This window comes from Hyperolius riggenbachi, chromosome 3 (genome assembly GCF_040937935.1).
Source record: "Hyperolius riggenbachi isolate aHypRig1 chromosome 3, aHypRig1.pri, whole genome shotgun sequence".
NCBI classification, from domain to species: domain Eukaryota; kingdom Metazoa; phylum Chordata; class Amphibia; order Anura; family Hyperoliidae; genus Hyperolius; species Hyperolius riggenbachi.
This window is the reverse complement of record NC_090648.1, coordinates 350,689,563-350,715,939: the sequence shown is the minus strand read 5'-3', so window position 1 is coordinate 350,715,939 and position 26,377 is coordinate 350,689,563. Positions and strand designations below refer to the sequence as shown.

The window sequence follows — 26,377 nt, the reverse complement described above, 5'->3', positions numbered from 1 at the left end:
CCCTCATTACTCAAACGGTAAAGGATCAATTTGTGAATTCTAGTTAACCACTGTAGCTAATTAGAGCTCATCTGGCATTGGAAAATGTAAAATGGTTTAGCTATAATAGGTTATTTGGGCACCCACATCCAATCTTGCAATACAAAAAGAAAAAGCCAGGCACTTATCCAAAGTTGATAGAACACTTGCTATGGGTCAGGTCCAGGCACAGGTGAGCCCTTTATGCAAGGTTTAGCTGATCGGCCACCTGCACCCCACAATCTCTCAGTCTCGCTGGTCTTTGTTGTATATAAACATCCAATCTTGCTTGGCCAATTTTACCACTTCCATGTAGTAGGAGAGCCTACAGAATTTGAATGCTATGAACAGACTGTATAAGGAAGCCCTCATGCTACATGGAAGTGGTAAAGCAGGCCAGTCCAGATTGGATGTGGGAACACAGCTTTAGCAAGGAAGCTTAATACAACAGCTATAACCAGCCTAACTACTCTATTCTCCATCAGCCCCATGATTCCCCCAATGAACCATCAAGTCATTAAACCTTAGACCTCATCCATGCACATTGCATTACACTAACATCACACTAATGCATACCAATGAACTGCCCATGTTCCGTGAGCGGTTCACACAACCTCTGCTCTTCCAACACACCGTAATGACCATTTTTTGGACAATGTGCTAACTGTGAAAGCAGCTACCAATATATTATAATGCGTGTGTGTAAACATATATAGTGTATGAATGTAGCCTAAACCCAGGGCATTGTACAAGTCTGTGTACACCATGCTACACAGAGGAAAACTGCAAGTGAAAGAAGGGGGCTGGACCTAGAAGGGAGTCGTTTATTTAATCAGAAGGCTGTAGGGGCAGCTGTTTGTAGAGGAAAAAAAATCCCTGCTACACATGGTGAGGGAGGAATACAAGGAACAGAGACAGCTGTACATTGATTGGGAGCTCCTGCAGTACCTCAAGAGGCTGTGTAAGAGGGTCATATGATGGAAGAGGCAGGGAACACACTTGCAGGGGCATTTTTCCTCACAATTCGCAATAGAACATTTGTGATCGTGTTCTCCGCAAAATGGCAATTTAAAAATAGTGGGGGGAAAAAAAAAAAAACGGTACTTATCCGTTAGCCGGGCGCATCCGGCAGGTGGCGCTAATTACTATTCCCCCTCCAGGCCGACATGGATAGTAGGGAAAGATGTAACTCTGGTGGAGTTTTGTCGCCACCTGCCGGATGCGCCCGGCTAACGGATAAGTACCAAAAAAACACAAACTAGCACCAATGATGTGAGTTTCCCAAGCGGGGCCATTTACTTCAATGCCCAGTGCAGCCATGTGTGTTCCATCCACAGAAAAAAGTGCATGTTCTCAGCAGGTGTATTCTCTGCCTAAAAGGGTAGCACACTTATAACTACATTTATTTTTTTAGTTAATCCATGAATCCAGCTTTGGGTAAAGCAGTGAGAAAGTAAATAGCTCAGATTGAGTTTTTAGTTTTAAACACATAATCTGCTTTCTCGGCAATTAGCTACAGTCCAGAAATGATCTACACGTGGCAGTGTTACAGACCTTCTCTGGACATCAGACTGCTTAGCAAGAAGTCCTTTAGTAGACATTAAAGAGACTCTGTAACAATTTTTTCAGCCTTAGTTCTTCTATCCTATGAGTTCCTATGCCTGTTCTAATGTGCTGGGGCTTACTGCAGCTCTTCCTAATTACACTGTCTCTGTAATAAATCAATGTATCTTTCCTCTGTCCTGTTTGTCGGGCTAAGGCTTTGATTGTGTGGAATGTGCAGGGCTGCTTGTGATTGGTAGAAGCGATACACACCCTCTGCAGGCCCCCTGCATACTCACACACTATGCTTAGCTGAGCCTATTAGAAGCTGGTTAGTTTGTTTGTAAACATTGCCTAAAACTGTTAATTACAAGCCAGGATTGCAGCAGAGAGTGGCAGAAACAGCACAGAGGGGCACAGGAGAAAATAAGGAATAGAATGGTATGCTTTTTAGTGTAAGAATATTAGAGTACAGATTCTCTTTAAGGCTAATTTCACACCAGGACGTTGCGTTAGAGGGGGCGTTAAGGTCGCATAACGTCCCCCTAACTCAACGCCTAGTGGTGCTGGATCTGGACGTCAGAGTGAGCCGCGTTGTGCAGCTCACTCTGGCGTCAGTGATGCCGTGATGCGCACTCTTGTGCGCATGCGGCATCACGTGGTCCCGCCGGCCAATCGCCGCACAGAGCGGCTGCTCCAGGAAGTAAACACTGCACGTCATAACGTGCAGTGCATATTAATTAGCCATGTGCCTGGCCGCTCTCCGCTCCTCCCCAACATTAGTGAGCATGTGCAAGCAGTCTAACGCGGCTCAGCCGCATCTAAAGTACTGCATGCAGTACGTTGCCTTGTGACGCAGCGTTACAATGTAACGCAACGTCCGCACTGTGAACAGCCCCATTGATTTTTCATTACTGTGCGGTGGGCTGCGTTACAGGCTGCTCTAACGTGCGCCTGTAACGTCCCACTGTGAAACCAGCCTAAGGCTTCTGTAGATGTTTTAGGAACAAACTGAGACAGCCCAGCTGATGGAGGTACAAGTGGACTTATTGGATGGGGCTGCAGCAGCTCAGTAAGGTAATTAATACTATTCACTGTAAAGTTGGAAAGGACAGATTTTTCATAAAACTGCAGTGTGCAGCTATAGGAGTCCGTGCTGACAGAACTGGCTGATGTAGGGGCCCTGATCACATATCTTAAAAACGGAACTGAACTTAGAACTTCCCCTGTGCACTAAAGCCCCATCTACACGATAAGATTCTTTGTGCGATTCGATTAAGATTCTATTTACGATCAGATTAAATCCGACATGTCCGATCTGGATTCGATTCAATTCGATTTGCCATTGCAAAACAATGGCAAATCGAATTGAATAAAATCGAATCCCAGTCGGACATGTCGGATTTAATCGGATCGTAAATAGAATTGTAATCGAATCGCACAAAGAATCGTATCGTGTACATGGGGCTTTAAAGATATGCATTAGCATAATAACCTTTACAAAACAAAAAAAAAAAAAACAGAACAAAACACCATTTGTTACTGCTGATACATTTCCTGCAATACATCTGCAGTGTGTATACTTCCTGCTTTCATGGAAGCAGACATATGGTTAAGATCTTGCATTTACCAATTAGCTGCTCTGCCAAGGCAGCCAGCTGACAGATCCAATTTGATAGAGAACTTATGGTGTGTACACACTTGAAAGATAAAAGATATCAGACCAATTTTACCCCCTTCCATGTAGTATGAGAGCCATACCTACACAGTCTATTCTATAAAGCTGAACTCCCCATCAGATAGAAATCTTTGCAAGATGCTGCACACAAAGATGCTGTACATATTCAAATGATCAGTATCTGCAAAAGATCTGTTCCTGCAAAATGCATTCATAGTCTATGAGATCTGCAGATCATCATACACATCTTGTTTAACAGACTTCATCTGCAGATCAGACAATCATCTGCAGATCTGAAAATCCATCCTGGTGGATCTGATCTGCAGATGAATGTCTGTTAAACAAAGTGTGTATGAGGATCTGCAGATATATGAATGCATTTTGCAGGAACAGATCTTTCGCATATACTGATCATTTGAATGTGTAAAGCATCTTTGTGTGCAGCATCCTGCAAAGATTTTTATCTGATGGGAAGTTCAGCACAATAAATGAGGAAGAATAAAAGGTAGCCATACACTGGTCGATTTGCCATCAGATTCGACCCACAGATAGATCCCTCTCTGATCGAATCTGATCAGAGAGGGATTGTATGGCTGCCTTTACTGCAAACAGATTTTGAATCGATTTCAGCCTGAAACAGATTCACCATCTGCTGAGCAGCTGCCACCTGTCTCCCCCCCCCCCCGCATACATTACCTGAAGCCTGGTCCCAGGCATCTTCTCTGCATCGGCTCCCGGCTGGCATCTTCTCCCATCACCTTCCGCATCACGACATCCGCGTGTAACTTTCTGTCACTCCAGTGACAGCGGAAGTTCAAATGGAGCGATCTCTATTTGTACTTCCGCTGTCACTGCTGTGACACAGGAAGTTATACACGGATGCCTGCCGTGATGCGGAGAAGATGCAAGCCGGGAGCTGGGAGATGTGGAGAAGATGCCGGGAGCCAGCTTCAGGTAATGTATACCTGCGTCGATCGTACGCCGCTAGCAACGCACTCCCTACCCACGGGCGATCGACGGCAATTTCCCGCACGGAGCGATCGATCTATTTCGGGACGAAATAGATCGAAATTTAGCGTGAACGATGTGACAGCAGATTCGATCCCAGTGATCGAATCTGCGGTCGATCGGCGGGTAATCGGCTAGTGTATGGCCGGCTTAAGACAGGTTTACTGTGACTCTCTAAATACATACAGGGTGCATTTCTCTAAATGTTTGTGCCTCAACTTGAAACACAGGCCTGTCTTCTGTGCTGTGCCAACCCCCCAACACCTGTTATACACAAAAATAAAAAGACAGTTTTCACATAAAATACTCAGAAGAAATATTTTTATATAATTTACGTCTTTATATTAAAAGTAACTTTTTTTAACAATATATAAAATAGAATCAACATGAAATATGAGACTTTTGGTAAATCGCAAAAGAGCATATTCTGTTTTAAATAGATTTATATTGTATAAAAGCATTTTACGAGTCAGATGATTGTAGGGATTCCTCAAAGTCCAAAACAAACGTATCTTCTTATAAAACAAGATAAAAAATGATAAATTATATGGCTGCAGAGTATCCACTTAAAATAAAACGAACACGTTGAAAGGCTTCCACTTCTCAGATATAAAATGTTTCAAATGACCTATGATATGCTTCAGAGCAAACTGAACATAAATAGTTCTATAAGAAAATATGTACAGGATTTATATAAACAATAGAAAACTCCAGGCACTTTAAGGGCCATTTGTAAGACCAGATAGCAGCTTGGTGTTACAAATGTAGAGTCAGAAAAGCAGGCAAAGTAGGTTCCCTGATCCTAAAGGACCATTTCAGCATCACAGTGCTACCCTGTTCCCTTCTGATGTCTCTTGAACCGGAAATCCATCCCTGCTCGCTGTAGGCCTTCAAATCCACAACATGGGATCATATTATTCCAGACATGGCTTGTCAGAGCCAGCCAGGGGCTCACAGTGCTTTACATCCAATACACCGGAAGCTTATCTCCAGCGCCAATTCTCTTTTGTCTCCAAGGAAAGAACAGAAAAGCAGCAATGTTTCACCAGTCTAGAGGCCTAGACACTGGTTGAGTCTCTTTAATAAATTAGGTTCCTGATATGAAGGGGATAGCAGTTTTTATATGTGTCCATACACCCTCCAGTGTTCCCAGTCTTCAGGTCCCTATGTGAGTATGGACGTTGTGATAATTGAAGACGCAGGAAGGTTCTGGCACAGGATCATGGGTAAAAACAGAGTCATCGGAAGAAGAACACGTGCTTGCAGTGTCTTCGCATGAAGGTGAATACTGTTCAAATGGCATAGAAAGGTCCAGATACTGGAAAAGAAAACAAATTAAAATTGATAAATGAACAAAATTGTTATATTACGATAAGGATTACAGAAAGGGAAACTTGTCTTCTCTCCACCACCAGGCCCGACTTGCTATCAATGCTCTCTCGGCGTGCCTGGGTCACGGCATAAACACTAGAGGCCTCATGTGGTTACATAAGGTGCATGGCCATGGTGCTCCTAGTGTATGACCTCTAGCATTCGGTCCTGGGAAAAATAGCTCTCGGGAGAGAAGACATGGGAGGAAGCGCTGGCAGTGGTGAGAAGACATGGGAGGAAGCGCTGGCAGTGGTGAGTAGACATGGGAGGAAGAGCTGGCGGTGATGAGTAGACATGGGAGGAAGCGCTGGCGGTGATGAGTAGACATGGGAGGAAGCGCTGGCGGTGGTGAGAAGACATGGGAGGAAGTGCTGGCGGGGGTGAGAAGACATGGGAGGAAGGCGGGGGTGAGAAGACATGAGAGGAAGGAGGAAGCGCTGACGGGGGTGAGAAGACATGGGAGGAAGCGCTGGCAGTGGTGAGAAGACATGGGAGGAAGCGCTGGCAGTGGTGAGAAGACATGGGAGGAAGCGCTGGCAGTGGTGAGAAGACATGGGAGGAAGCGCTGGCAGTGGTGAGAAGACATGGGAGGAAGCGCTGGCAGTGGTGAGAAGACATGGGAGGAAGCGCTGGCAGTGGTGAGAAGACATGGGAGGAAGCGCTGGCAGTGGTGAGAAGACATGGGAGGAAGCGCTGGCAGTGGTGAGAAGACATGGGAGGAAGCGCTGGCGGTGGTGAGTAGATATGGGAGGAAGCGCTGGCGGTGGTGAGTAGACATGGGAGGAAGCGCTGGCGGTGGTGAGAAGACATGGGAGGAAGCGCTGGCAGTGGTGAGAAGACATGGGAGGAAGCGCTGGCAGTGGTGAGAAGACATGGGAGGAAGCGCTGGTGAGAAGACATGGGAGGAAGCGCTGGTGAGTAGACATGGGAGGAAGCGCTGACGGTGATGAGTAGACATGGGAGGAAGCGCTGGCGGTGGTGAGTAGATATGGGAGGAAGCGCTGGCGGTGGTGAGTAGACATGGGAGGAAGCGCTGGCGGTGGTGAGTAGACATGGGAGGAAGCGCTGGCGGTGGTGAGTAGACATGGGAGGAAGCGCTGGCGGTGGTGAGTAGACATGGGAGGAAGCGCTGGCGGTGGTGAGTAGACATGGGAGGAAGCGCTGGCGGTGGTGAGTAGACATGGGAGGAAGCGCTGGCGGTGGTGAGTAGACATGGGAGGAAGCGCTGGCGGTGGTGAGTAGACATGGGAGGAAGCGCTGGCGGTGATGAGTAGACATGAGAGGAAGGCGCTGGCGGTGATGAGTAGACATGGGAGGAAGCGCTGGTGAGTAGACATGGGAGGAAGCGCTGGCGGTGGTGAGAAAACATGGGAGGAAGTGCTGGTGGGGGTGAGAAGACATGGGAGGAAGGCGGGGGTGAGAAGACATGGGAGGAAGTGCTGGTGGGGGTGAGAAGACATGGGAGGAAGGCGGGGGTGAGAAGACATGGGAGGAAGGCGGGGGTGAGAAGACATGGGAGGAAGCGCTGGCGGGTGTGAGAAGACATGGGAGGAAGCGCTGGCGGGTGTGAGAAGACATGGGAGGAAGCGCTGGCGGGTGTGAGAAGACATGGGAGGAAGCGCTGGTACTGGATGAAAGAATTCGCTGTCTACACCACATGTGGGGAGCAGGGATGAAATCTGTTAACAGTGTGTGGAGGGATTCGATCAGTTAGGGTCCTCTAGGATGAGCGAATAGGAATCTGTTGGCCACAATCAACCAGTGTATGGCCAGCTTAATCCTACAAGCATCTAAAAAGGTGGTTACCAAGATAATAGGTTTTCTGCCTTGCAGGTAATTTAAAGCTTAGACTAAAGCCTGGTACACACTTTCAATTAGGAGTTGCCAATCACTGATCAATTTTGCCACCTCCATGTAGTATGAGGGCTTACCTACACATTTGGTAGGTAAGTCATTGGTCTAGACTCATTTTTTACCAATAAAATAGACTATGCATAGTTCAAAATGTTAGCGATCATTGTTTTATACAATTCACCTAAAGACTTAACCTTACAAACCAGGTACATCTTAAAATAAAATACATAAATAAAAGAAGTGGTTACCTCCTCAGATACAGCAGTGAGGAACCTGTCTAACTGTTCCACTAGTTGTTTGAAAGTTGGTCTCTGGGATGGGACAGCATGCCAACATTCCCTCATCAGCATATACCTAAACAAAAAAGGGCATCAGGTTAGTGAAGGCTCATATTGAGAGGGCTCCCTCCCCATAGATCATAAAAACAAGAATACACAAGTTGTCAGCATAACCCTAAGGCCCGTACCAACTAACACAATTTCTACAACGATTTTTCCAGCAATTTGATTGAGAAGCAATAGTTTCCGCAATCTTGCAATGGTGGGTAAAGGTGTGCAATTTATGCAAACAATGTTTAGCGACACGTGTCAACAACCACCACCACAGCAGATTGGATCTTTAAGATCCCAGACAACTCCCGTGCAAAGTTTTACGATCGTTCGAACTCTCGTTCGTGCCAGTCGTGTGATGTTGATTGTTCCCGTGGGCAGGGAGATGGATCAAGGAATGCTCGGCGCTAGGGGATGTCGCTGGGATCCATCTTCCTGTGTCGTCAGGTGAATTATTACCATAATCATCATCACACACAGCAATTACTTTTCTTTTTCTATCCCATACTCAAAGCTAATGTTGTTCTGCTATGTTACTAGCTCCCAAATCACAAATCATATTTGCGACCGTTAAAATAATAAATTGTATTAAAAAAAAAAAAAAAAAAAAAATAGAAACACGTATACGGGTATATGCCAAGGGCATCTGATAAAGATACTTTTTAAAAGTGGTCAAATTGGAAAAAAAACAAACAAAAAAAAAACCACACAACACAAACTTCAGTGCCTATTTCTATTTTAGATACATCTTCTGGTTTTTCCATTTTCACACAGTTCTATTAACCACAGACACTCCCTGCTGACACTGTGGAGCAGCTCTGCCCAGGCTAAATAGAGGAATCTCCAGCCTCCGTCTGTGAAAGCGCTGGCCGTGAAGGCAGCCAGTAAAGTTGGGTAGTGTCAGCTTTCATCCAGTGGCACAAACAGGGCTCATGTAAATCCTCTATGTGCAGGATGTGAAAAACATATTCTTAATAGCACTGCATCATCAACTGCATAAAACACTTTGAAAAATGCTGTTTTTTGTTTTACACTGGTTTATTTAAATGCCGTAAATTAAAGGTTGCATCACTAATTCCAAACAGAACATTTATAAACCAAAATAGATACTTACAGCTCATGAGTACAGTTGGATGGCTTGTCCATTCGATGTCCTTCCCGAAGCAATTTAAATAACTCTTCTACTGGAATGCCAGGATAGGGCGACCCGCCGAGAGTAAATATCTCCCAGGTCAACACCCCAAAGGACCAGCTACGGGCAGAAGGAACAGATTAAGTAACCTTTATTCACTCCGGATAAAAAACAAAAATAGATAATAGAATAAAGTGGGCTAGTATCCACCACATCACCTGTTTAGATTTTAAAGAGACTCTGTAACAACATTTTCAGCCTTAGTTCTTCTATCCTATAAGTTCCTTTGCCTGTTCTAATGTGCTCTGGCTTAGGGCCGGTTCACACGGACGCTTGGCGGCGTCTACCGTCAAGCGTTCGGGACCCATCGGCTAAACTCTCCCATTCAAGTGAATAGGAGCGTTTAGCATTGCGCGGTTACCGTCGATTACCGTCGATTGCATAAACGCGGCGTTCTGATCCCGATTTAACGCATCGTTTCGGCCGTCCCTAAAAGCCGCATGCAACGTCCAGGGACGGCTAGCCGGCGCGGCTTCATGTCCCCCTGCGGGGACGAGAAACGCTGATCGCGACGATCTCTGTACCGCCGCCACCGAACGGGACGTCACAGGACGACGCGACTTCCTGGCCGCCCCAACGCCGCCTGCCGTCCGTGTGAACCGGCCCTTACTGCAGCTTTTCCTAATTGCACAGTGCCTGTGTTATCTGTTATAAGATCTAATCTGTTTTCTTCTGTCGGCACAGTCGGGCTAAGGCTGGAATGTGTGGAATGTGCAGGGCTGCTTGTGATTGGTAGAAGCTATACACCCCCTCCAGGCCCCCTGCAGGCTCTGTATGACTCACACACTCTGCTTATGTGAGCCTATCACAAGCTGGTTAGTTTGTTTGTAAACACTGCCTAAAACTGGCAATTACAAGCCAGGATTGCAGCAGAGAGTGGCAGAAACAGCACAGAGGGGCCAGGAGAACATAATGAATAGAATGGTATGCTTTTTGCTGTAAAAATTTTAGAGTACAGGTTCTCTTTAAATATGGTTTAAGAGTTGCTAGATATATCAGTTACCCAAACTAACATTCCTACAGCCACTTGTATCTTCAGCACTCAAAATATCCCATATTAAAAGATCAAGGAGTAAAGAAAAGTCTTGTTGCTGTAATCCTGGATCAACCTTTAAACCACGTATTTGTAAAAGTTTCATGAACTTAGGTGTTCCATGAGTTTAGTGCTATGGCCGTGTCATGAATTATGAACGCGCTCCAAGTACTGGCACGGTTTTGATTTGGATGTATGTAGAATGAACTGGCAAGCCATTAATGCCAGCGTTACCGTAAACCTGTCATGAAAGAAATATGGAAGCTGCCATTGCAGACTTCCTCCTGACAGTAAATATTGGTTTCCTGGCTGTAATGCGGATACTTCCAGAGTCACTTGCCTGGCACAAGAATGCAGACAATGAAATCTATACTCTAGTCAACAGATTTGTTACAGGTCACAGATTTAGACGGATTCAGCAGTACAGAGAAGTAAATGATGATTTTTCAGTAAGAGGTCAGCAGCGGCAACCTCCATATTCTACTTATGACAGGTTTTCTTTAAAGCCACTGTCCAAATTCACCTTTCATTAGGAGGATCAATGTCAGAGAAATGATATCCCTGCTAAAAGCTGCTTCACATACCCGAACTATCGCCGTATACTCTGCGCAAAATACACTTCCACAATCAACACAGGAAAGTAATGAAAGTCTCACAGATGAGGACTCAAGAGATTGAACAGACTAACCACTTTCCACACATATTTGAATTTTTTATTTCCAAACTTATCAAGTTTTAAACCTTTGAGTTGCGCTTTAAAGAGACTCTGAAGCAAACAACAACATTTTTTGCTATTTTTACCTGGTAATTCGCTTCAGTAGAAACGAAAGGTTTAGACCCCCAAATCCTGGGGCAAAATCCCACGACTTTCTTGGTCGTGGATTTTGCTGCCCGGGAGGCAGAGCTTTCAGCTGCAGCTCGTCCTCTACTGATGTCAATCGCTGTGAGAGGGGCGGGGAGAGGTGGCGATCGACATCAGTAGAGGCAGAGCTGCAGCTGAAAGCTCTGCCTCTTTCAGGAAGCGCTGGCCGGATTGCCCTCTGGGGATTTGGGGGGGTCTAACGGCCTTGTTTTGCGTTGGGGGGGGGGGGGTGCAGCGGTTTACATCTACTGAGAGTACTGAAACGAACTAAAAGGTAAAAATAGCAATTTTTGTTTGCTTCAGTCTCTCTTTAAGGTAATTAATTTTCCAGTTCTGTAATGGGAACACAAAGTACATAAAAGTTTCCTATCCTATTTCTACACTACCCAAAATTTAAAAAAAAATATTCCCCTGCTTGTGTAATTTAAGCTATAAATCAAAAAAGAGGTTTTATGGCCCCCAAAAAGACAAAAATGAAAAAAAATAAGTCAGCCATAAAAACTACAAAGGATTATTAAAAAAATAAAAAACCCCTCTAGATCTCATAATGTGTCCTAGTTCCAGCACTGTCACCACCATTGAAGTTATTCGACCAACTGGACGAATGCGCCTTCGGGGATCTTTAGAAGGCTTCAGAAGCACTCGTGTCTCAGAGTGCTTCCAAAGACTGTTAGCTCCGTACTGCGCATGCATGAGTGCCCTGTCCCCGAGTGCTTCTGAAGCTAGCCGTGGGCTCCCAGAGCAGGCAAATTTGAATGGGGACAGCAGGGGGAACACTGACACCAACACAGGACAGGGAAGGCTCTGAGATCCAGAGCCTTTCCTCTCCATAGGTATTTTTTTCCTAACAGGAGGCTTCAGTATTACGTTAAAAAACAAACAGTCAGTAAATGCTGGTAAGTGGATAGCAAGTAGATACTTTCTTAATGAAAACTCACATGTCACTTTGGTGTGTGTAGACCCTATCGAACAAAGCTTCTGGTGCCATCCACTTCACAGGAAGCCGGCCCTGATGGAACAGAAAGGTTACTTTGTAATGCAGAGAAGACGCCTCACTATTTTAAAGCAACATAGGATGCAGACACCGCTTGGTAGCATTTTAGAAGTCGTGAATGAACTCACATTGCTGGTCTTTTTGTAGTAGTCAATGTCATGTACCCCTCGAGCAAGGCCAAAATCTGCGATCTTCATGACATTATCTTCAGCGACTAGGACGTTTCTGGCTGCCAGGTCTCTGTGTATGCACTGCAGAGCAAAATCAAGAGTTCTGATATTACAGAGTGATACATTACAGTGTAATTTAAAAGCCATTCTGTCTTGCATAGCCTAGCTAGAGTCATGCTAGAACATGCCAAAATGCTGCAGCTGTGTTTATCACATCGTGAATGCACTCTGGTAAAAGATACCTTCATTGCCATGGTGATGACACACATCAATATACATTAAAGAGAGAATGTCAGGATGGATGTTGTACATTGCAGCCAAATAGCTCTTGGGGTTACAACTGCCCGAATCCTTGAAGCTGTACTAGCGTGAGGGCAGAACATGTGCTGTGGAATCAGCAGGAGTTGCAGGAGTCAAATACAAATGTTGTCTGACAAGTGATAACCATACTGACAGGTTCCCTTTAAAGATGAGAGTAGTAAGTGAAACCAAACTGTGCCCATGTCTAGAAGAACTCTTATGCAGTTTATAACAATTCTTAAGGTCTACAGAGTCAATCACCTGCACAGGAAGCACAGATCAGTATCTTCAGGGTGTGACATTGAGAAAAAAAACACTTTCTAACCCTACTTCACTTTAACTGGAGTTTCACTACTGAAGCAAAACTGACTAGTTAGTACTGTCTGTATTTGTAAATAGAAACCGAAGTATAAACTAATTTCATGGTCCAAATCCTTACCTGTGTGCCCATAGAGACTTCATAAGGCTCAGGCCCACACACAAAGACTTTAACTTTTGGATTTGGAGCACTAAGTTACTCTTTTTCCCATGGTCAACAAAACTAAAGCACCTCAGCAGCTAAAAATTATATCCTCATTGGTTAGCAGCCAGTGGGAAGAGGCAGTAAGGAGTCAAAGCCTCAATTTAGTGTAAGCCTGAAAGTAGTAGTACATTAATGCTGAAAACAGACAGCCTGCCTTTAAGAATAAGTAACTGTGCTTTCTTGTATATGTGCGGTATATACACATTTGATCAGTTTAAAACAAATCAGCGTTACCTTTTTGGATTCCAAGTATTCCATGCCACGGGCAACCTGATAGGCACAAGAGACAAGATCTTTGAAGGACAGCAGTTCATCTGGCACCTTGGTAACATCAAAAGCATCTTCTGGAGTTGGAGGGCGCCGGGCACGCAGGAACTCTCGCAGGTTTCCCTTTGAGGCATACTCCACAATGACAAATAGGGGACCTAAACAGGAAGGAATACATGAAGCTGTAATACTTCCACTAATCATGTTTAAGGTTTGGCTTAAAGAGGAGCACCGGGTGAATTGTAAAAATGCATGCTGTATAATATGTATGCAACACTTTATGAACATATTACTGCACCTTTACTCATCTGTCATCTATGTTACTTTCCAGCAGATGTTGCCGAAAGAGTTGGAATTCGTGTAAAAGAGCTTTTTATTATTATTATTGCTAGGATGACCAGCAGTATTGCAGAGTGACACCAGCCAGCAGTCGCTGCAAGGCATCATGGGTTTTATAGTCCCATATCCAACAAACATCTAGTACAAGAGGCAACATCAGCCACTCCAAGCAGACGTTAAGCTAGTAAAGGGTACTGTAGTGTATTAGCAATAGAATGACGATGTAAAACAGATATTAAAATGCCATTTTAATATATATGAAAACTTCATTTATTAGTAGGGACCCAAATCTGACCATGAGAGCCTAGAGTTCCCCTATAAACAAATGACCATCTATAAAGATAGATCCCAAGTAGTTCAGATACACAGCTTACCCTCTTGAGTGCAGACTCCCAGCAGGTTGATGATGTTCTTGTGTTTGCCTATGACTTTCATCAGTTCCATTTCTGAGATGAGGTCAGACAAGTCTTTGTCATTCCCATTATCTGAATAGATAAAATATATGAAAGTCATTACTTCTAAGTCATTTTATTCCTGCTCCTGCTTGTAGTAACTACTTGATAGTTCCTCAGTAGGTAGTGTCCTTTCCTTACCTTTAAGCATCTTTACAGCAACGGTGACAGGTTTTTCAGGTCGCTCTTTATCAATACCATACGCTTCAGCTCTGACAACCTGACCGAAGCAGCCTTCTCCCAGAGGCTTCCCCAACACCAGCCTGAAGGAAGAAACACACCATTAATAATGATTATAGTCTTATCACATTCAAGATGTATATAAAGAGTTTAAAAACATTCCTTCAAATGTGCCAATTGAATTAATAACCACAATACAGTGTACAGTTTATACATCTGGCCACTGTAAATGCACAGCATGCTGTACGTCACTCTGATGGGAGCCACTGCACCAGAAACAGATCATGGTGAAATGGGGCCAAATACCAACTTTGGGCCCACCCTTGATCGCCACCTGGCTTAAGATTTGGTGGATGCTAGTGTCAACTAACCCCCTAGTCTCTCTTTAGGCCCTAGGCACCTGCCTAGGTTAGCTTCCTACGTAAACATTCCATAGAAATATAATTGCATTGCGATGATATTATATGGTCAGTTGCGATGAAATTCAACATATTCAGTTTAAAAGGATCCTAAACAGATTCACATCCCTTGGCCACAAATGGCAAGATTGCTAAATTGCACAAGTAAAAGCTCTGCCTGACTGCCCCGCTTGACAATACTAACGTCACACAGCGCATAATGTAGAGTACATTACTATTGAATTTATAGTACTAAGATGCAAATGGATCTGTGCTGGTGCGACCGTCAGTGGCGTTGGCTCAGCTCCACAAGGCATCTGCCAGGCTAACTTTGAGTATCACATCTAGCTTGATATATTTCTATACAGAAGGCAAATATTCCTTATTTTACAGGAAACCCAAGCAGTGTTTTAACAGCAAACTGATGGAAAAACACAACAAGAGTGCGGTGGGGAAAGAGGCGTTGTAGCCATGTTTTCTTTTTTTTCCATTTAGAATTACAATTTTACTAAATAATTTGATTTGGCAATAGTACCATGGTCCAGTGATGGTAACCTTAACAGATCCGCAAAATAAAAATAACAAAAATGCACACGTTAAAATTGCCAATACAGTTGTCTAAAAAGCTATGATGCAACACTGACCTGTCCCTGGTAAACTCCCACTTAGCATCCAGAGGCAACTCCACCTCCATGACACCAGGCAGCATGGGAGCACAGCTGGATGAGAGGCGGGTGATGCGAATCAAGGGAGCGCTGGACTTCCCAGAGGAACTAGACTCCAAGGAAAACTGAAAGAGGACAAATTAGTACACACCACTAGCCATATTAAAATGTCCGCAACAAATATATCAGCCAAACTTTCATACTATTGATGACCTGACCAGTCATCACCATCCTCTGAGACAGACTGCTGACTTACTTAGCAGTCTGGACTGTGGAATTTCTTGCCTAAATACTACTGTATTCTTCTCACAGTGAAGAAGGGAGCGAGTTGGTGTACTCTGCTCCTCACACTATAGGGTTTGCACATCTGACCTATAGCAAGATTTAGCAATTCACCCAGCTGGATTTTCTTGATGAACTGCTACCATTTTTTTCCTGCAGTGGAAGATTTCTTACACATCTTCGACAGAAGCACAGCCAACCTGCATGACAGATTACGCTTTCCAACAACCAAGACTTTACTGTGCAGAGAGGTACCTCAGAACAGCATAGTCAGCTGGAATTAACATTGCAGAGACTATGCCTAGAAATCAGTGATTGCAGCCAACATGAAACAGAACTAGTGGACTAATATGAGAATAAGAGGAGGGGCTACATAATTACATATGGACACTAATAAACATAGGATTGACTTGTGTTTAAAGTGCAACTGTACTGAGAGGTTTACGGAGGCTGCTATATTTATTCCCTTTTAAGCAATATCAGATGCCTGGCTATTATTCTGATCCTCTGCCTCTAATACTTTCAGCCATAGACCCTGAACAAGCATGCAGCAGATCCGGTGTTTCTGACATTGCCAGATCTGACAAGATCAGCTGCATGCTTGTTTCTGGTATGAATTAGACTCTACTGCAGCCATTTAGATTAGCAGGGCTGCCAAGCAACTGGTATTGTTTAAAAGGAAATAAATATGGCAGCCTCCACGTATCTCTCACTACAGTTGTCCTTTAACAAAACTTCATTTTAGTTTTGCATAACATGCAGAAGGGCTAAACCCCCATAATATTTTTGTTCCTTAGGCTCCAATAAAACATTTTGCAGCACTTCCTGATAAAGCACAACTGAACTAAGGGGTATGGAGACAGACATATTTCCCTTTAAATTATGCAGATTGCTTGGCTGTCCTGCTGATCCTGTCTCTAAATACCCTTAGCCATAAACCCCGAACAAGCATACAGATCAAGCACTCTGACTGAAAGTGGTATTATCAAATTTCAACAGCAACTGGTCTGAGTGTATTAGGTGATAAAGATGCTAATAATGCATTCAAAGCTTGCAACATTTTTTCTGCTGTTATGGTTTGTAGTTACCACATACTTTAGGAGCACTGGCCCTAGTGCCAAAGAGTTGAATGCTGCGAGTTCTTTTTATCTAGAACAGCGTTTTTCAACCTGTGTTCCGCGGCACACTAGTGTGCCGCGGGACATTGCCTGGTGTGCCGTCCTCTTCTCCCCTTCCCGCCCATCCCCACTGTTATTACCTTAGCAGCGGCCACTCTCCCATCTCCAGCGCATGTATTTATTCAAGCAGCGTATCTCCCGGCTGCTCTGTGTGTGATGCGCAGGAAGCAGGGTTCGGTTACCATAGTAACGGCGATACATTTTGCCGCTACAGGAAGCCGCTGCCATGCTTCCTGCCGCATAACACAGAGCAGCCGGGAGATACTCTGCTTGAATAAACACACGCGCCGAAGAGGGGAGAGCGGCCGCTGTTAAGGTAATAACAGCGGGGGGCACCACCTACCCATAATGGCTATACCGGGGCACTATACTGGCTATCCTGGGGCACTATACTGGGGCACTATTCTGGCTATACTGGGGCACTATACTGGCTATACTGGGGCACTATACTGGCTATACTGGGGCACTATACTGGCTATACTGGAGCACTATACTGGCTATACTGGAGCACTATACTGGCTATACTGGAGCACTATACTAGCTATACTGAGGCAACTAAACTCCCTACACTGGGGCAACTATGCTAGCTATGCAGCCGCACCCCAGCTCCCCCCCCCCCCCCCCCCCCCATAGCCTGCTGCGCACGGCACTGACCACTAGGTCGCGCAAACACCCGGAAGGCCGCACCGCCCCCCCCCCCCCCCCCCCCCCGCCGCTCCCCGGAGACAAATTTGGCCAGAAAGTGTTCCCCGGGCCAAAAAAGGTTGGGAGCCACTGATCTAGAATATATTCCTCCTCTTCCATTTATTTGCCTGCCTAGCTGCTTATCAGAAACACCCTGTGATTACTTGTGTTTACAAGCAAGGCTGAGGCGACTCAGTGATTGGAGGATAAGACAGTGTAGTTCCTAGCATACACCTCAGTGGGAGTGTCTGAAGACTCTGTGAGGAGGGCAGCTAATGAACACAATGTGAAAGAGAAGGGAGGGGGAGAAAACAAGAGTCAGGGAGGATATGATGTCAGCATTAGCTTGGCAAGATGGCCACTGCCTAGAATAGGATTTTCTGCTTTTCCTTTATAAAATTCACAGGAATCATTACGTGGATAGCAGAATACATCTGTTATGTAAGTAGAAGTAGTATTTATCTACTTATATACGGTATATATATATATATGTGTGTGTGTTTTTTATTTCTAGGTTAGCATGGGTGTCGCTTGTTCTTGAAGTCAGACTGGATTAGCTGCACGCTTGTTTCAGGTGTGTGATTCAGACACTACTGATGCCAAAAAGATTAGCAGGACTGCCAGACAAATGGTATTGTTTAAAAGGAACTAAATGTGGCAGCCACCATATCCCTCTCACTGTAGGTGAACTTTGACAACTGGAAAGACACTGAGGTATAAGTTCTCATGGAGACATAATTTGGGTATAGATGACTCAGTGGAGTCCCCCTACCAGTGACAACTGTCATTGATTTAGGTTGGTGAAAATTCTCTGTTGTATTTAACAGTCCAACAGCTCTCCCAACAGGGCCACAGTCAGCAATGAAAGTCTGACAGAGGTCCCAACCTTCCTGACTTAAAATACACCCCCCCCCCCCCCCCCCAATAAATAAATAAAATCCACTGTAAATCATGTTCAGGTTATGGAATAGTTTTGTGTGATTTCTTTACACAATTTGTACATTGTTCCACCAAATGCAAGAACTGAGGAATGAGCTATTATGTTATAGGTCATCGCTTACCTGCCGCATGAGAGGAAACTTTGACAGTTTATGAACAGTTGGAGGCTGTAGGGTCTGCTTGCTGTGTGTTGCTTGCAGCCGGCATAGAATTACAATGGCAACTGCCATGCCCACAGCCAGAAATCCCGAGCTGTATATGATTATGTCCACATATCTGGACTCTGGCTCTGCCTCCTCTAAGAAGTCATCATCTGTAGAGGGAAGGAAGTAGAGAGAGGAGGTCAGTTCTACATCTGTGACCTTGACCTTCTTTATGGACCTTGCCTTCTCCTCTCACCCTATTCAATCTGTTATCCCAAACCCTCTCAAAGCACATTTCCTCCACCTCAAGACAATTATAACGTGTGAGGTGATGGGTCAGAGTTTCCCTTCACAGATGTCCCTTTATTATTATTATACGTAGAACACAGGATTAATATATGGACTGAAGTTCCAGCTCCCTGCATGCACTCTTATAAGCATTTACACTAAATACTCTTCATGGCAAAGCTTAAAATCAGCATGCAAACTAATGTAAATTACATTATCCTTTACACATTTAAAAAACAACAACTTAAAAGCAGAATTCCTGACAGCCTAAAAAGAGGTTTAGAAGAGAAAAAAAAAAAAAAGTCTACCATCAGATTCAGAAGTATAATAGAGTGCATGGCAGTGTGCTTGATACCCCCTACAATTCATGTCTGGAAGGCAGCAAGTCACCCTGTCATGCTCAGAGGATGGGAGAGCAGCAGTCTAGTAAAGTTCCCTCCAAGATAATAATACATTTTAAAGCTTAGAGGGTTATTCCACCCAAGTACAAAAATCTATACAACAGATCCAAGTCATCTCGTTACTGCGTTTAAAAATGTTCAACTTCGGTCCGAAGTTGTTTTAAAGAAACGCACTTTAAATTTATTGGGGGTTTTTTTGGCAAGTAAATCCCAGCTATTTTATTGTCCATTAACTATTATATTTGGTTCTTTCAGTTAAGCAACATTTCAATCTCGCCATTTCTGATTAAAACCTAGAGACTAGTCAAAAGGCTAACTGACAAGAGTGTGAAAAAAAAAAATATTGGTTAATTTAGTAAGATAACCATTTTAGTAGGTATAGTTTTAAGGGGCCCATATACTGGTCGATTTCAGCCTTCGATTGATTCTATAGAATCAATCAGAAATAAATTCTTTCAAATCAGCACATTGATCAATTTGCGATCAATTTCAATCAATTTCTATTGATTTGATCTGACAGGATGGAAAATCTAGGTCTGGCTGGCATCAGGTTGATGGCCCATAGAGTTGCATTGATCTAATGGTGCAATAATGCATTTAGGCTGCTTTCACATTGGGATGTTACAGGCGCACGTTAGAGCAGCCTGTATCGCAGCCCAACTCACAGTAATGAAAAATCAATGGGCTGTTCACAGTGCCCACATTGCGTTACAGTGTAACGCTGGACGTCATTTGAAAGTACAGCATGCTGTGCGTTCTACGCGGCTTTAGCCACGTTAGACTGTTTGCACATGCTCAGTATTGTGGGGTTTTTTTTGAGCAGGAGAGGAGAGTCTGTTATTGTTAGCCACATGGCTAATTAATATTCACTGCACTGCAGTGTAGAGATGGGAAGTTCCGCTCGATTCATTGAATCGATTCATTGAAAAGAGCCGGACTTCCTATCGCTACTGTTCAGAATCAATTCATTGAAAAGAGCCGGACTTCCCATCACTACTGCAGTGTTTACTTCCTGGAGCGGCCGCTGATTGGCTGGCGGGACCACGTGATGCGGAGTGTTCCGATCACGTGGTTCCCGCAGAGTATCAGACAAAAAAGGCGCACCAACAGCCGCACAACGCGTCTCACTCTGGCGTCCACCTCCAACACCACCAGGCGTTGCGTTAGGGGTACGTTATGCGAACTTAACGTTCCCTAAAATGCAACGTCTTGGTGTGAAAGAGGCCTTAGATCGATTTTCAATAGAATTCTGAAATCTATTGGAAATCTGTTCCTAGTGTGTGGCACACATCAGATAGATTCCTGTCAGATTCGACTTGAAAGGCATCTGACATTTAATCTGATGGTCGAATCTGCTGAAAAGCTATGTGTATGGCCACCTTTGGTCATAAAAGTTCTAGCTGTATTGTTACCAATCCAATGACATTTCATGGAATTCTCCTTTATGGTGGCCATACATGGGACAATTTTTGCATACAATCTTACCATTTCTATGTAATATAAGGGAACTGCCTAAATTATCCTTCCAGTATATTCACTTAATTTACCCTTATACTACATAGAAATGGTAAGATTGTATGAAAAAAATTGTACCATGTATGGCCACCATTAAAACGACTGATGTAGTATTTAGGATGTGCTCTTCTACAAGGATTATAATAGGCAGGAATTCAATTATGGGTGATTACATTTCCTTCATGAGCACTCCACTTACTGGGTAAGACAGTGAGCCAGGCCGACTGATAGGAGAGGCCAATGGAATTTCCGGCCAGACAAGTGTATTCCCCCGCATCCTCCAGCGTGACGTTCCTCAGATGCAGCACCTCCACTTCTGAAGTATTGATATCTGCTGTCTGTATAGAGTGTAAGGTAGAAAATGAAACCATAAGAATATCCTCGAGAATACTCAAAATCTATAGGTTGTTTCTGGCTTTTTAGCACACTCTTTATTCACCAGCCCATTCACCCTCACATCACGGTACAAACATCTCATGAACACCAACTCCATATATCAATTCACAAGTAATGGATGCAGTGGTATAGTTAGGTGCAAACGCGAAATTTGCATTGCTCTAGTCTAGACTATCATATGGATTCATTCTAAGTGTTCAACCTAGTAGGAGCACAGGTGTTGGCTAATGTCAAGGAAATACCCTTCTGCAATGTGTCCCTTTAGTTCCAACTCTCCTGAACGCCTTTGTAGATCCCACAGCAAAGTGCCTTACAACACCCCCCCTCCAGGAACAAACAGGCTGCTGCGCACAAAGCCAAGAAGGGGATTAGACAGAAGCACTTGCTGAATGATCACCTAAAACTATCACAAGTTATCATTTAAGGTGATTTTAAGCACTTCATGCCATAGGCTGCAGGGACCAAATGCACGCACGTGAATATAAATGTCCTATATTAACCTGTTGCCAACCTCTCCACGCCGATTGTCGTGAACGTGGCAGCAGTTCTAGGACCACTACACGCTGATCGCCGTGAAGTGCTAGGGGCGGGGATCGCGTGCATCTCCGCATGAATGACGGAGCTCCGCTCTGCCATTAGTCTACCAGTGGTGATCGCCGCTAGGAGACTGTTAGATGGCGAAACCGCTGTCTATTTACATCAGAGGTCCCCAAAACGTTTTGGGTCGAGGGCCGGGTCAACATATTTCAGACTGCTGGGGGGCCGAAGTATACATAAAATGATGCAGAAGTCTTTGCGGGCCAGACAATGAAGGATACCCAGGTGACAACCTGCAGTCCAATTGGACAGCAGTATCGCCTGATGTGGAATTTGATTGGAAACCAGCGAATTACTGCTTTTTGGCTTCCATGTGGATGGGTGGTGCCAGCACTGCTATTCTATATGTGGACCACCAATATTTAAAGATGTAGCTGAGGGGCCGGTAAAAAGCCTCAGGGGGGCCACAGTCGGCCTGCGGGCCCTAGTTTGAGGACCACTGATTTACATGGTACAACGCTGTGATCTAGGGCAGCGCTGTACAGAGGACAGCCGTGTCACTTGTCTCCTTAAGAGGCACGAAGGCCATACGCTGCCATATGACAGACATGCTATGACAGCCGATGGCGGTCACTGGCTAGCGGGGGGGGGGGGGGGGGGGAGGTTAATTGAAGAATTTATTGAAAAAACAAACAACTAAAACAACTAAAAACAAACACAGGAGCAGGGAATCGGACCCCACCAACATAAAGATCTGTTTGTGTGGAGAAAGGGGAGAGGAAATCACTTGTGTGCTGAGTTGTAGGAGTATACATCCCCCCCAGTGCCAACACCAAGATCGCCCAGCGTACAATCAGCGACACCATCTCGAGGTGGGAGACATCCCTCCCGGACTCCCTCTTCATCGTCTGCGGGGACTTCAACAGCGCGAACCTCCACACGGAGATGCCTCGCTACAAACAACACATTACTTGCCCCACCAGGAATCAGAACACCCTGGACCATTGCTACACGGTCCTCAAGAAGGCGTATAAACCTATTCGCCAGGCTCCCCTGGGCAACTCTGACCACTGCCTAATCCATCTAATTCCAACCTACAGAAGGCACCTTGAATCATCCAAGCCAGTCCTCAGGACTGTGAGAAAGTGGACAGAAGAAGCTAAGCTACAACTGCAGGCGTGCTTTGACTGCACGGACTGGGCCACCCTTGAGACAGCCTGCCTGGAAGAATGGACAGAGAACGTCATCTCCTACATCAGCTTCTGCGAGGAGCTGTGCATCCCCACAAAAACCTTCAGGGCCTATCCCAACAACAAGCCCTGGTTTAACGGCAAGTTACGCCGGCTCCGAAAAATCAAGGAAGAAGCGCACAAGTCCGGGACACCAGAGGAATTCAAGGCAGCCAGATACACCCTCAAGCGTGAACTGAGTGCAGCAAAGAGGGAATACTCCAACAAGCTGGGGCTCCGCCTACGCTCAAACAACACACGGGAGGTCTGGCAAGGTCTTAGGGCAGCCACAAACTTCAAGTCTTCTCCCCATCATGCACCCCCGAGCCTCGAGCTAGCAGAAAAACTCAACGAATTCTACTGCAGGTTTGAACATCAACCAACCCGGGTAGGAGATCTGAGGACCAACCACTGGGCACCCCCCATACTCACCCCTCCTAGGACTGGTGATGCCCTCCCAGAACCAGCTGTGGTCCAGGCGACAGACGTACTCAGGCACCTCCGGAAACTTAATCCTAGGAAAGCCTCTGGCCCAGACGGCGTGTCATCCATGTGCCTAAGATCCTGCGCTAGCCAGCTAGCCCCGGTGCTGACCTCCATTTTTCAGAATTCCCTGTCGGCTGGCAAAGTACCCTCCTGCCTTAAAAGGTCCACCATCATCCCACTCCCCAAAAAACCAGGGTCACGGATCTCAACAACTACAGACCCGTGGCCCTTACCTCAACAGTCATGAAGATCCTTGAAAAAATAGTCCTCACCCATCTGAAAAACTCCACCAACGCCCTCCTAGACCCACTTCAATTTGCATACAGGGCAAACAGGTCCGTAGAGGATGCCATCAACATCAGTCTGGCATACACTATGGAACATCTGGACAGACCCAACACCTACGCCAGGATCCTCTTCCTGGACTTTAGCTCTGCTTTCAATACGATCTGCCCGAACATCCTGTATAACAACTTAGCGCAACTTGGGCTTGAGGGTAATCTCTGCACATGGATCAAGGACTTCCTCACAAACAGGACGCAACAGGTCAGACTTGGTAGCTGCCTCTCCCAAACGAGGACCACAAATACTGGCGCCCCCCAAGGCTGTGTACTGTCTCCGATACTGTTTTCCCTGTACACGAACAGATGCACCTCAACCGCGGACTGCGTTAAGGTAATTAAATTTGCGGACGACACCACCATCCTTGGTCTCATCAGTGAGGGGGACGAACGCACCTACCGCAGTGAGATTGAGCGAATCTGCAGCTGGTGCAAGGACAACATGCTTGTCCTAAACGCTGCAAAGACAGTCGAGCTGGTTATCGATTTCAGGAAACGCCCCCCCCCCACTCAGCCCGGTACTCATCGAAGGCACTGAAGTCACCAGAGTATCAAGTGTTCGGTTTCTGGGCACTACCATCACCAACGACTTGAGATGGAGTGAAAACACCACCAAATGCCAAAAGAAGGCGCAGCAACGGCTGTTCTTCCTAAGACAACTCAGGAAGTTTGGCATGCCGCAGGAACTGTTATCAAGCTTCTACACTGCCACCATCGAGTCAATCCTGTGCTCATCTATCATCGTGTGGTATGGGGGTGCCACCACGAGCGACAGGTACAGACTTCAAAGAGTAATCAAGGCAGCGGAAAGAATCATTGGGTCACCCCTGCCACCTCTGGACCTCCTCCACGCATCCAGATTGAAAACAAGGGCATACAGGATCACGAATGACCCGCACCATCCCGGTGGCCGCTTTTTCAACCGCATGCGCTCGGACCATCGTTTCAGAGCTATTTCCACCAAAACCTCCAGGCACAGGAACTCCTTTTTCCCCAAGCAGTGTGCCTTCTGAACTCAAGTCACACACACAGAAAAACTAAATAGAACACCTGCGACCCAGGCCTAATTAAATATGTACTTTTCCGTGGTTCCGCACGCAGTTTTTGCACTACAATACCCTAAAGTCTCTTGTCTGCACATGTTTTGCTTGCACTATGTTGTTTTATTGTTCTATGTCTGTCATTGCATGCTTTGCACTACTATGTCTTATGCCGATGTGTACCACAAACAATTCCGAGTGTGGCAACTGCTGCACTTGGCGAAATAAATCTGATTCTGATTCTGATCCTGAATGGCCCTGCAGCGAGGCCTTAAAGCTGCAGTGGTCTAATTGTTAAAAAAATTGCCTGGTCACTGGGGGGGGGGGGGGTTAAAGTGGACCCAAATTAAAAATACAAAATTTCAGAAATAAAATCTATTTTCTAATTTATAATAATAAATAGCAGCTTTTTTTCAGCTGCATGATGACAAATATAAAATATTTTACATTTATTGGAGAAACCCCTCCCTTCCCTTCAAATTGCCGGGATTTTTCCGGCAAACTGGTGAAGTAGATGGTGTCTGGCAATGGAGGAATTGCTAATGGCTGCCCCCAGTATAACCCTAGCTATGAAAAGAGAAAGGTGAAAAGCATGCACTGAAATGATCATAGGTTTGAAGGAGTGTTTATCTTTGTATGTGTCAGAGCGGTGCAACTAAATATTTTTAATTAAAAAAATGTTTGGTTTGGGTCCGCTTTAACACTGCAGTCCTCAAGTGGTTAAAGGTGCACAAATAGGACATTTACAAATGTCCATATTGCAGGAAGTGGGGGGGGGGGAAAAAAAAAAAAAAAAAAAAAAAAGGAGGAGGATTCTATACACAGCACGATCCATTCACACTGATCTCAAACACACACACACACACACACTCGCGCACTAAGAATCAGGACTGTAGAGTCTGTACAATAATCATCTGACTCCAAGACATCTCAGTTTATTGAAACCACCAACTCCATCTCCAGGCACCCAAAATTACTCCGACTCCTGCTCTTCGTCTCCTACTCCACAGTCCTGCAAAGGGCTGCAATCCTAAGAGGATGACACTGCTATAGCGCCACATATACTGTATTTTGTATAGTACTGATACTGGAAGTATAAATTTACCTTAAGCACTTGCACGTAGGGGGCATCGTCAGGCCCATAGCGACTCCCATTCATCTCGATGTGCTTGAGCCACTGGATGTGTGGTTGCGCATCACTGTACACTTTGCACAAAAACTCCACGTCACTGCCCACACGCACTGTGGTGTTTGCGGGAAGGCCAGCCTGCAGTATCGGTCGGTGAGAAGATCGCTCTGTAGGGAGAAAAGAAGAAATATAAAAAGGTTTTACTTCTTAAAATTTCTACAGTTTTAAGTGTTCTGTTTTATTTTCATTCCAATTTAAAAGCAGATTGTTTCTAAGGTACTATACATAGGACTTTCTGCAGCTGCAATTGTTCATGATCACTTTAGCTGACAATGCACAGCCAGACAGTAATGAAACATTATGTACCCAACTATAGAAACTCCTGTCCTGTATGGGCAATCCGCATCAGAACAGCCTGTTCATTTTTTTCAGCAAACCTGCTTTTGGAGTCCACGTTCCTGATTTATTGCACCAGATTTCAGGAGTAATAAAAAGGAGACACATGCCTATACTGATCAAATGATTAAATGTGCTCATTATGTCATCTATGATGATAGACCGTGTTTACAAAAGGTAACTCTAGGCTAGGAATGGGGTAGTTTCCAGGCTGCTAC

General features: G+C 45.0%; 1 protein-coding gene across 3 annotated transcripts in view; it reads right to left on the bottom strand.

Moving 5' to 3' along the window:
- Positions 1-4,605: 4,605 nt before the first annotated feature.
- FGFR4 (fibroblast growth factor receptor 4) overlaps positions 4,606-26,377 on the bottom strand; it is a 37,850-nt gene continuing 16,078 nt past the window's right edge. For all 3 annotated transcript variants that reach the window (XM_068277062.1, XM_068277064.1, XM_068277063.1), the window contains exons 7-18: positions 25,740-25,930; positions 20,805-20,943; positions 18,381-18,571; positions 15,155-15,300; positions 14,074-14,195; positions 13,855-13,965; positions 13,109-13,299; positions 12,010-12,132; positions 11,826-11,896; positions 8,915-9,052; positions 7,720-7,825; positions 4,606-5,564 (exon numbers count right to left, since the gene is read on the bottom strand). In XM_068277062.1, the coding sequence (XP_068133163.1) occupies positions 5,403-5,564; positions 7,720-7,825; positions 8,915-9,052; positions 11,826-11,896; positions 12,010-12,132; positions 13,109-13,299; positions 13,855-13,965; positions 14,074-14,195; positions 15,155-15,300; positions 18,381-18,571; positions 20,805-20,943; positions 25,740-25,930 (1,691 nt within the window). In that variant the 3' untranslated portion in view covers positions 4,606-5,402. The remainder of the gene's footprint in view (positions 5,565-7,719; positions 7,826-8,914; positions 9,053-11,825; positions 11,897-12,009; positions 12,133-13,108; positions 13,300-13,854; positions 13,966-14,073; positions 14,196-15,154; positions 15,301-18,380; positions 18,572-20,804; positions 20,944-25,739; positions 25,931-26,377) is intronic.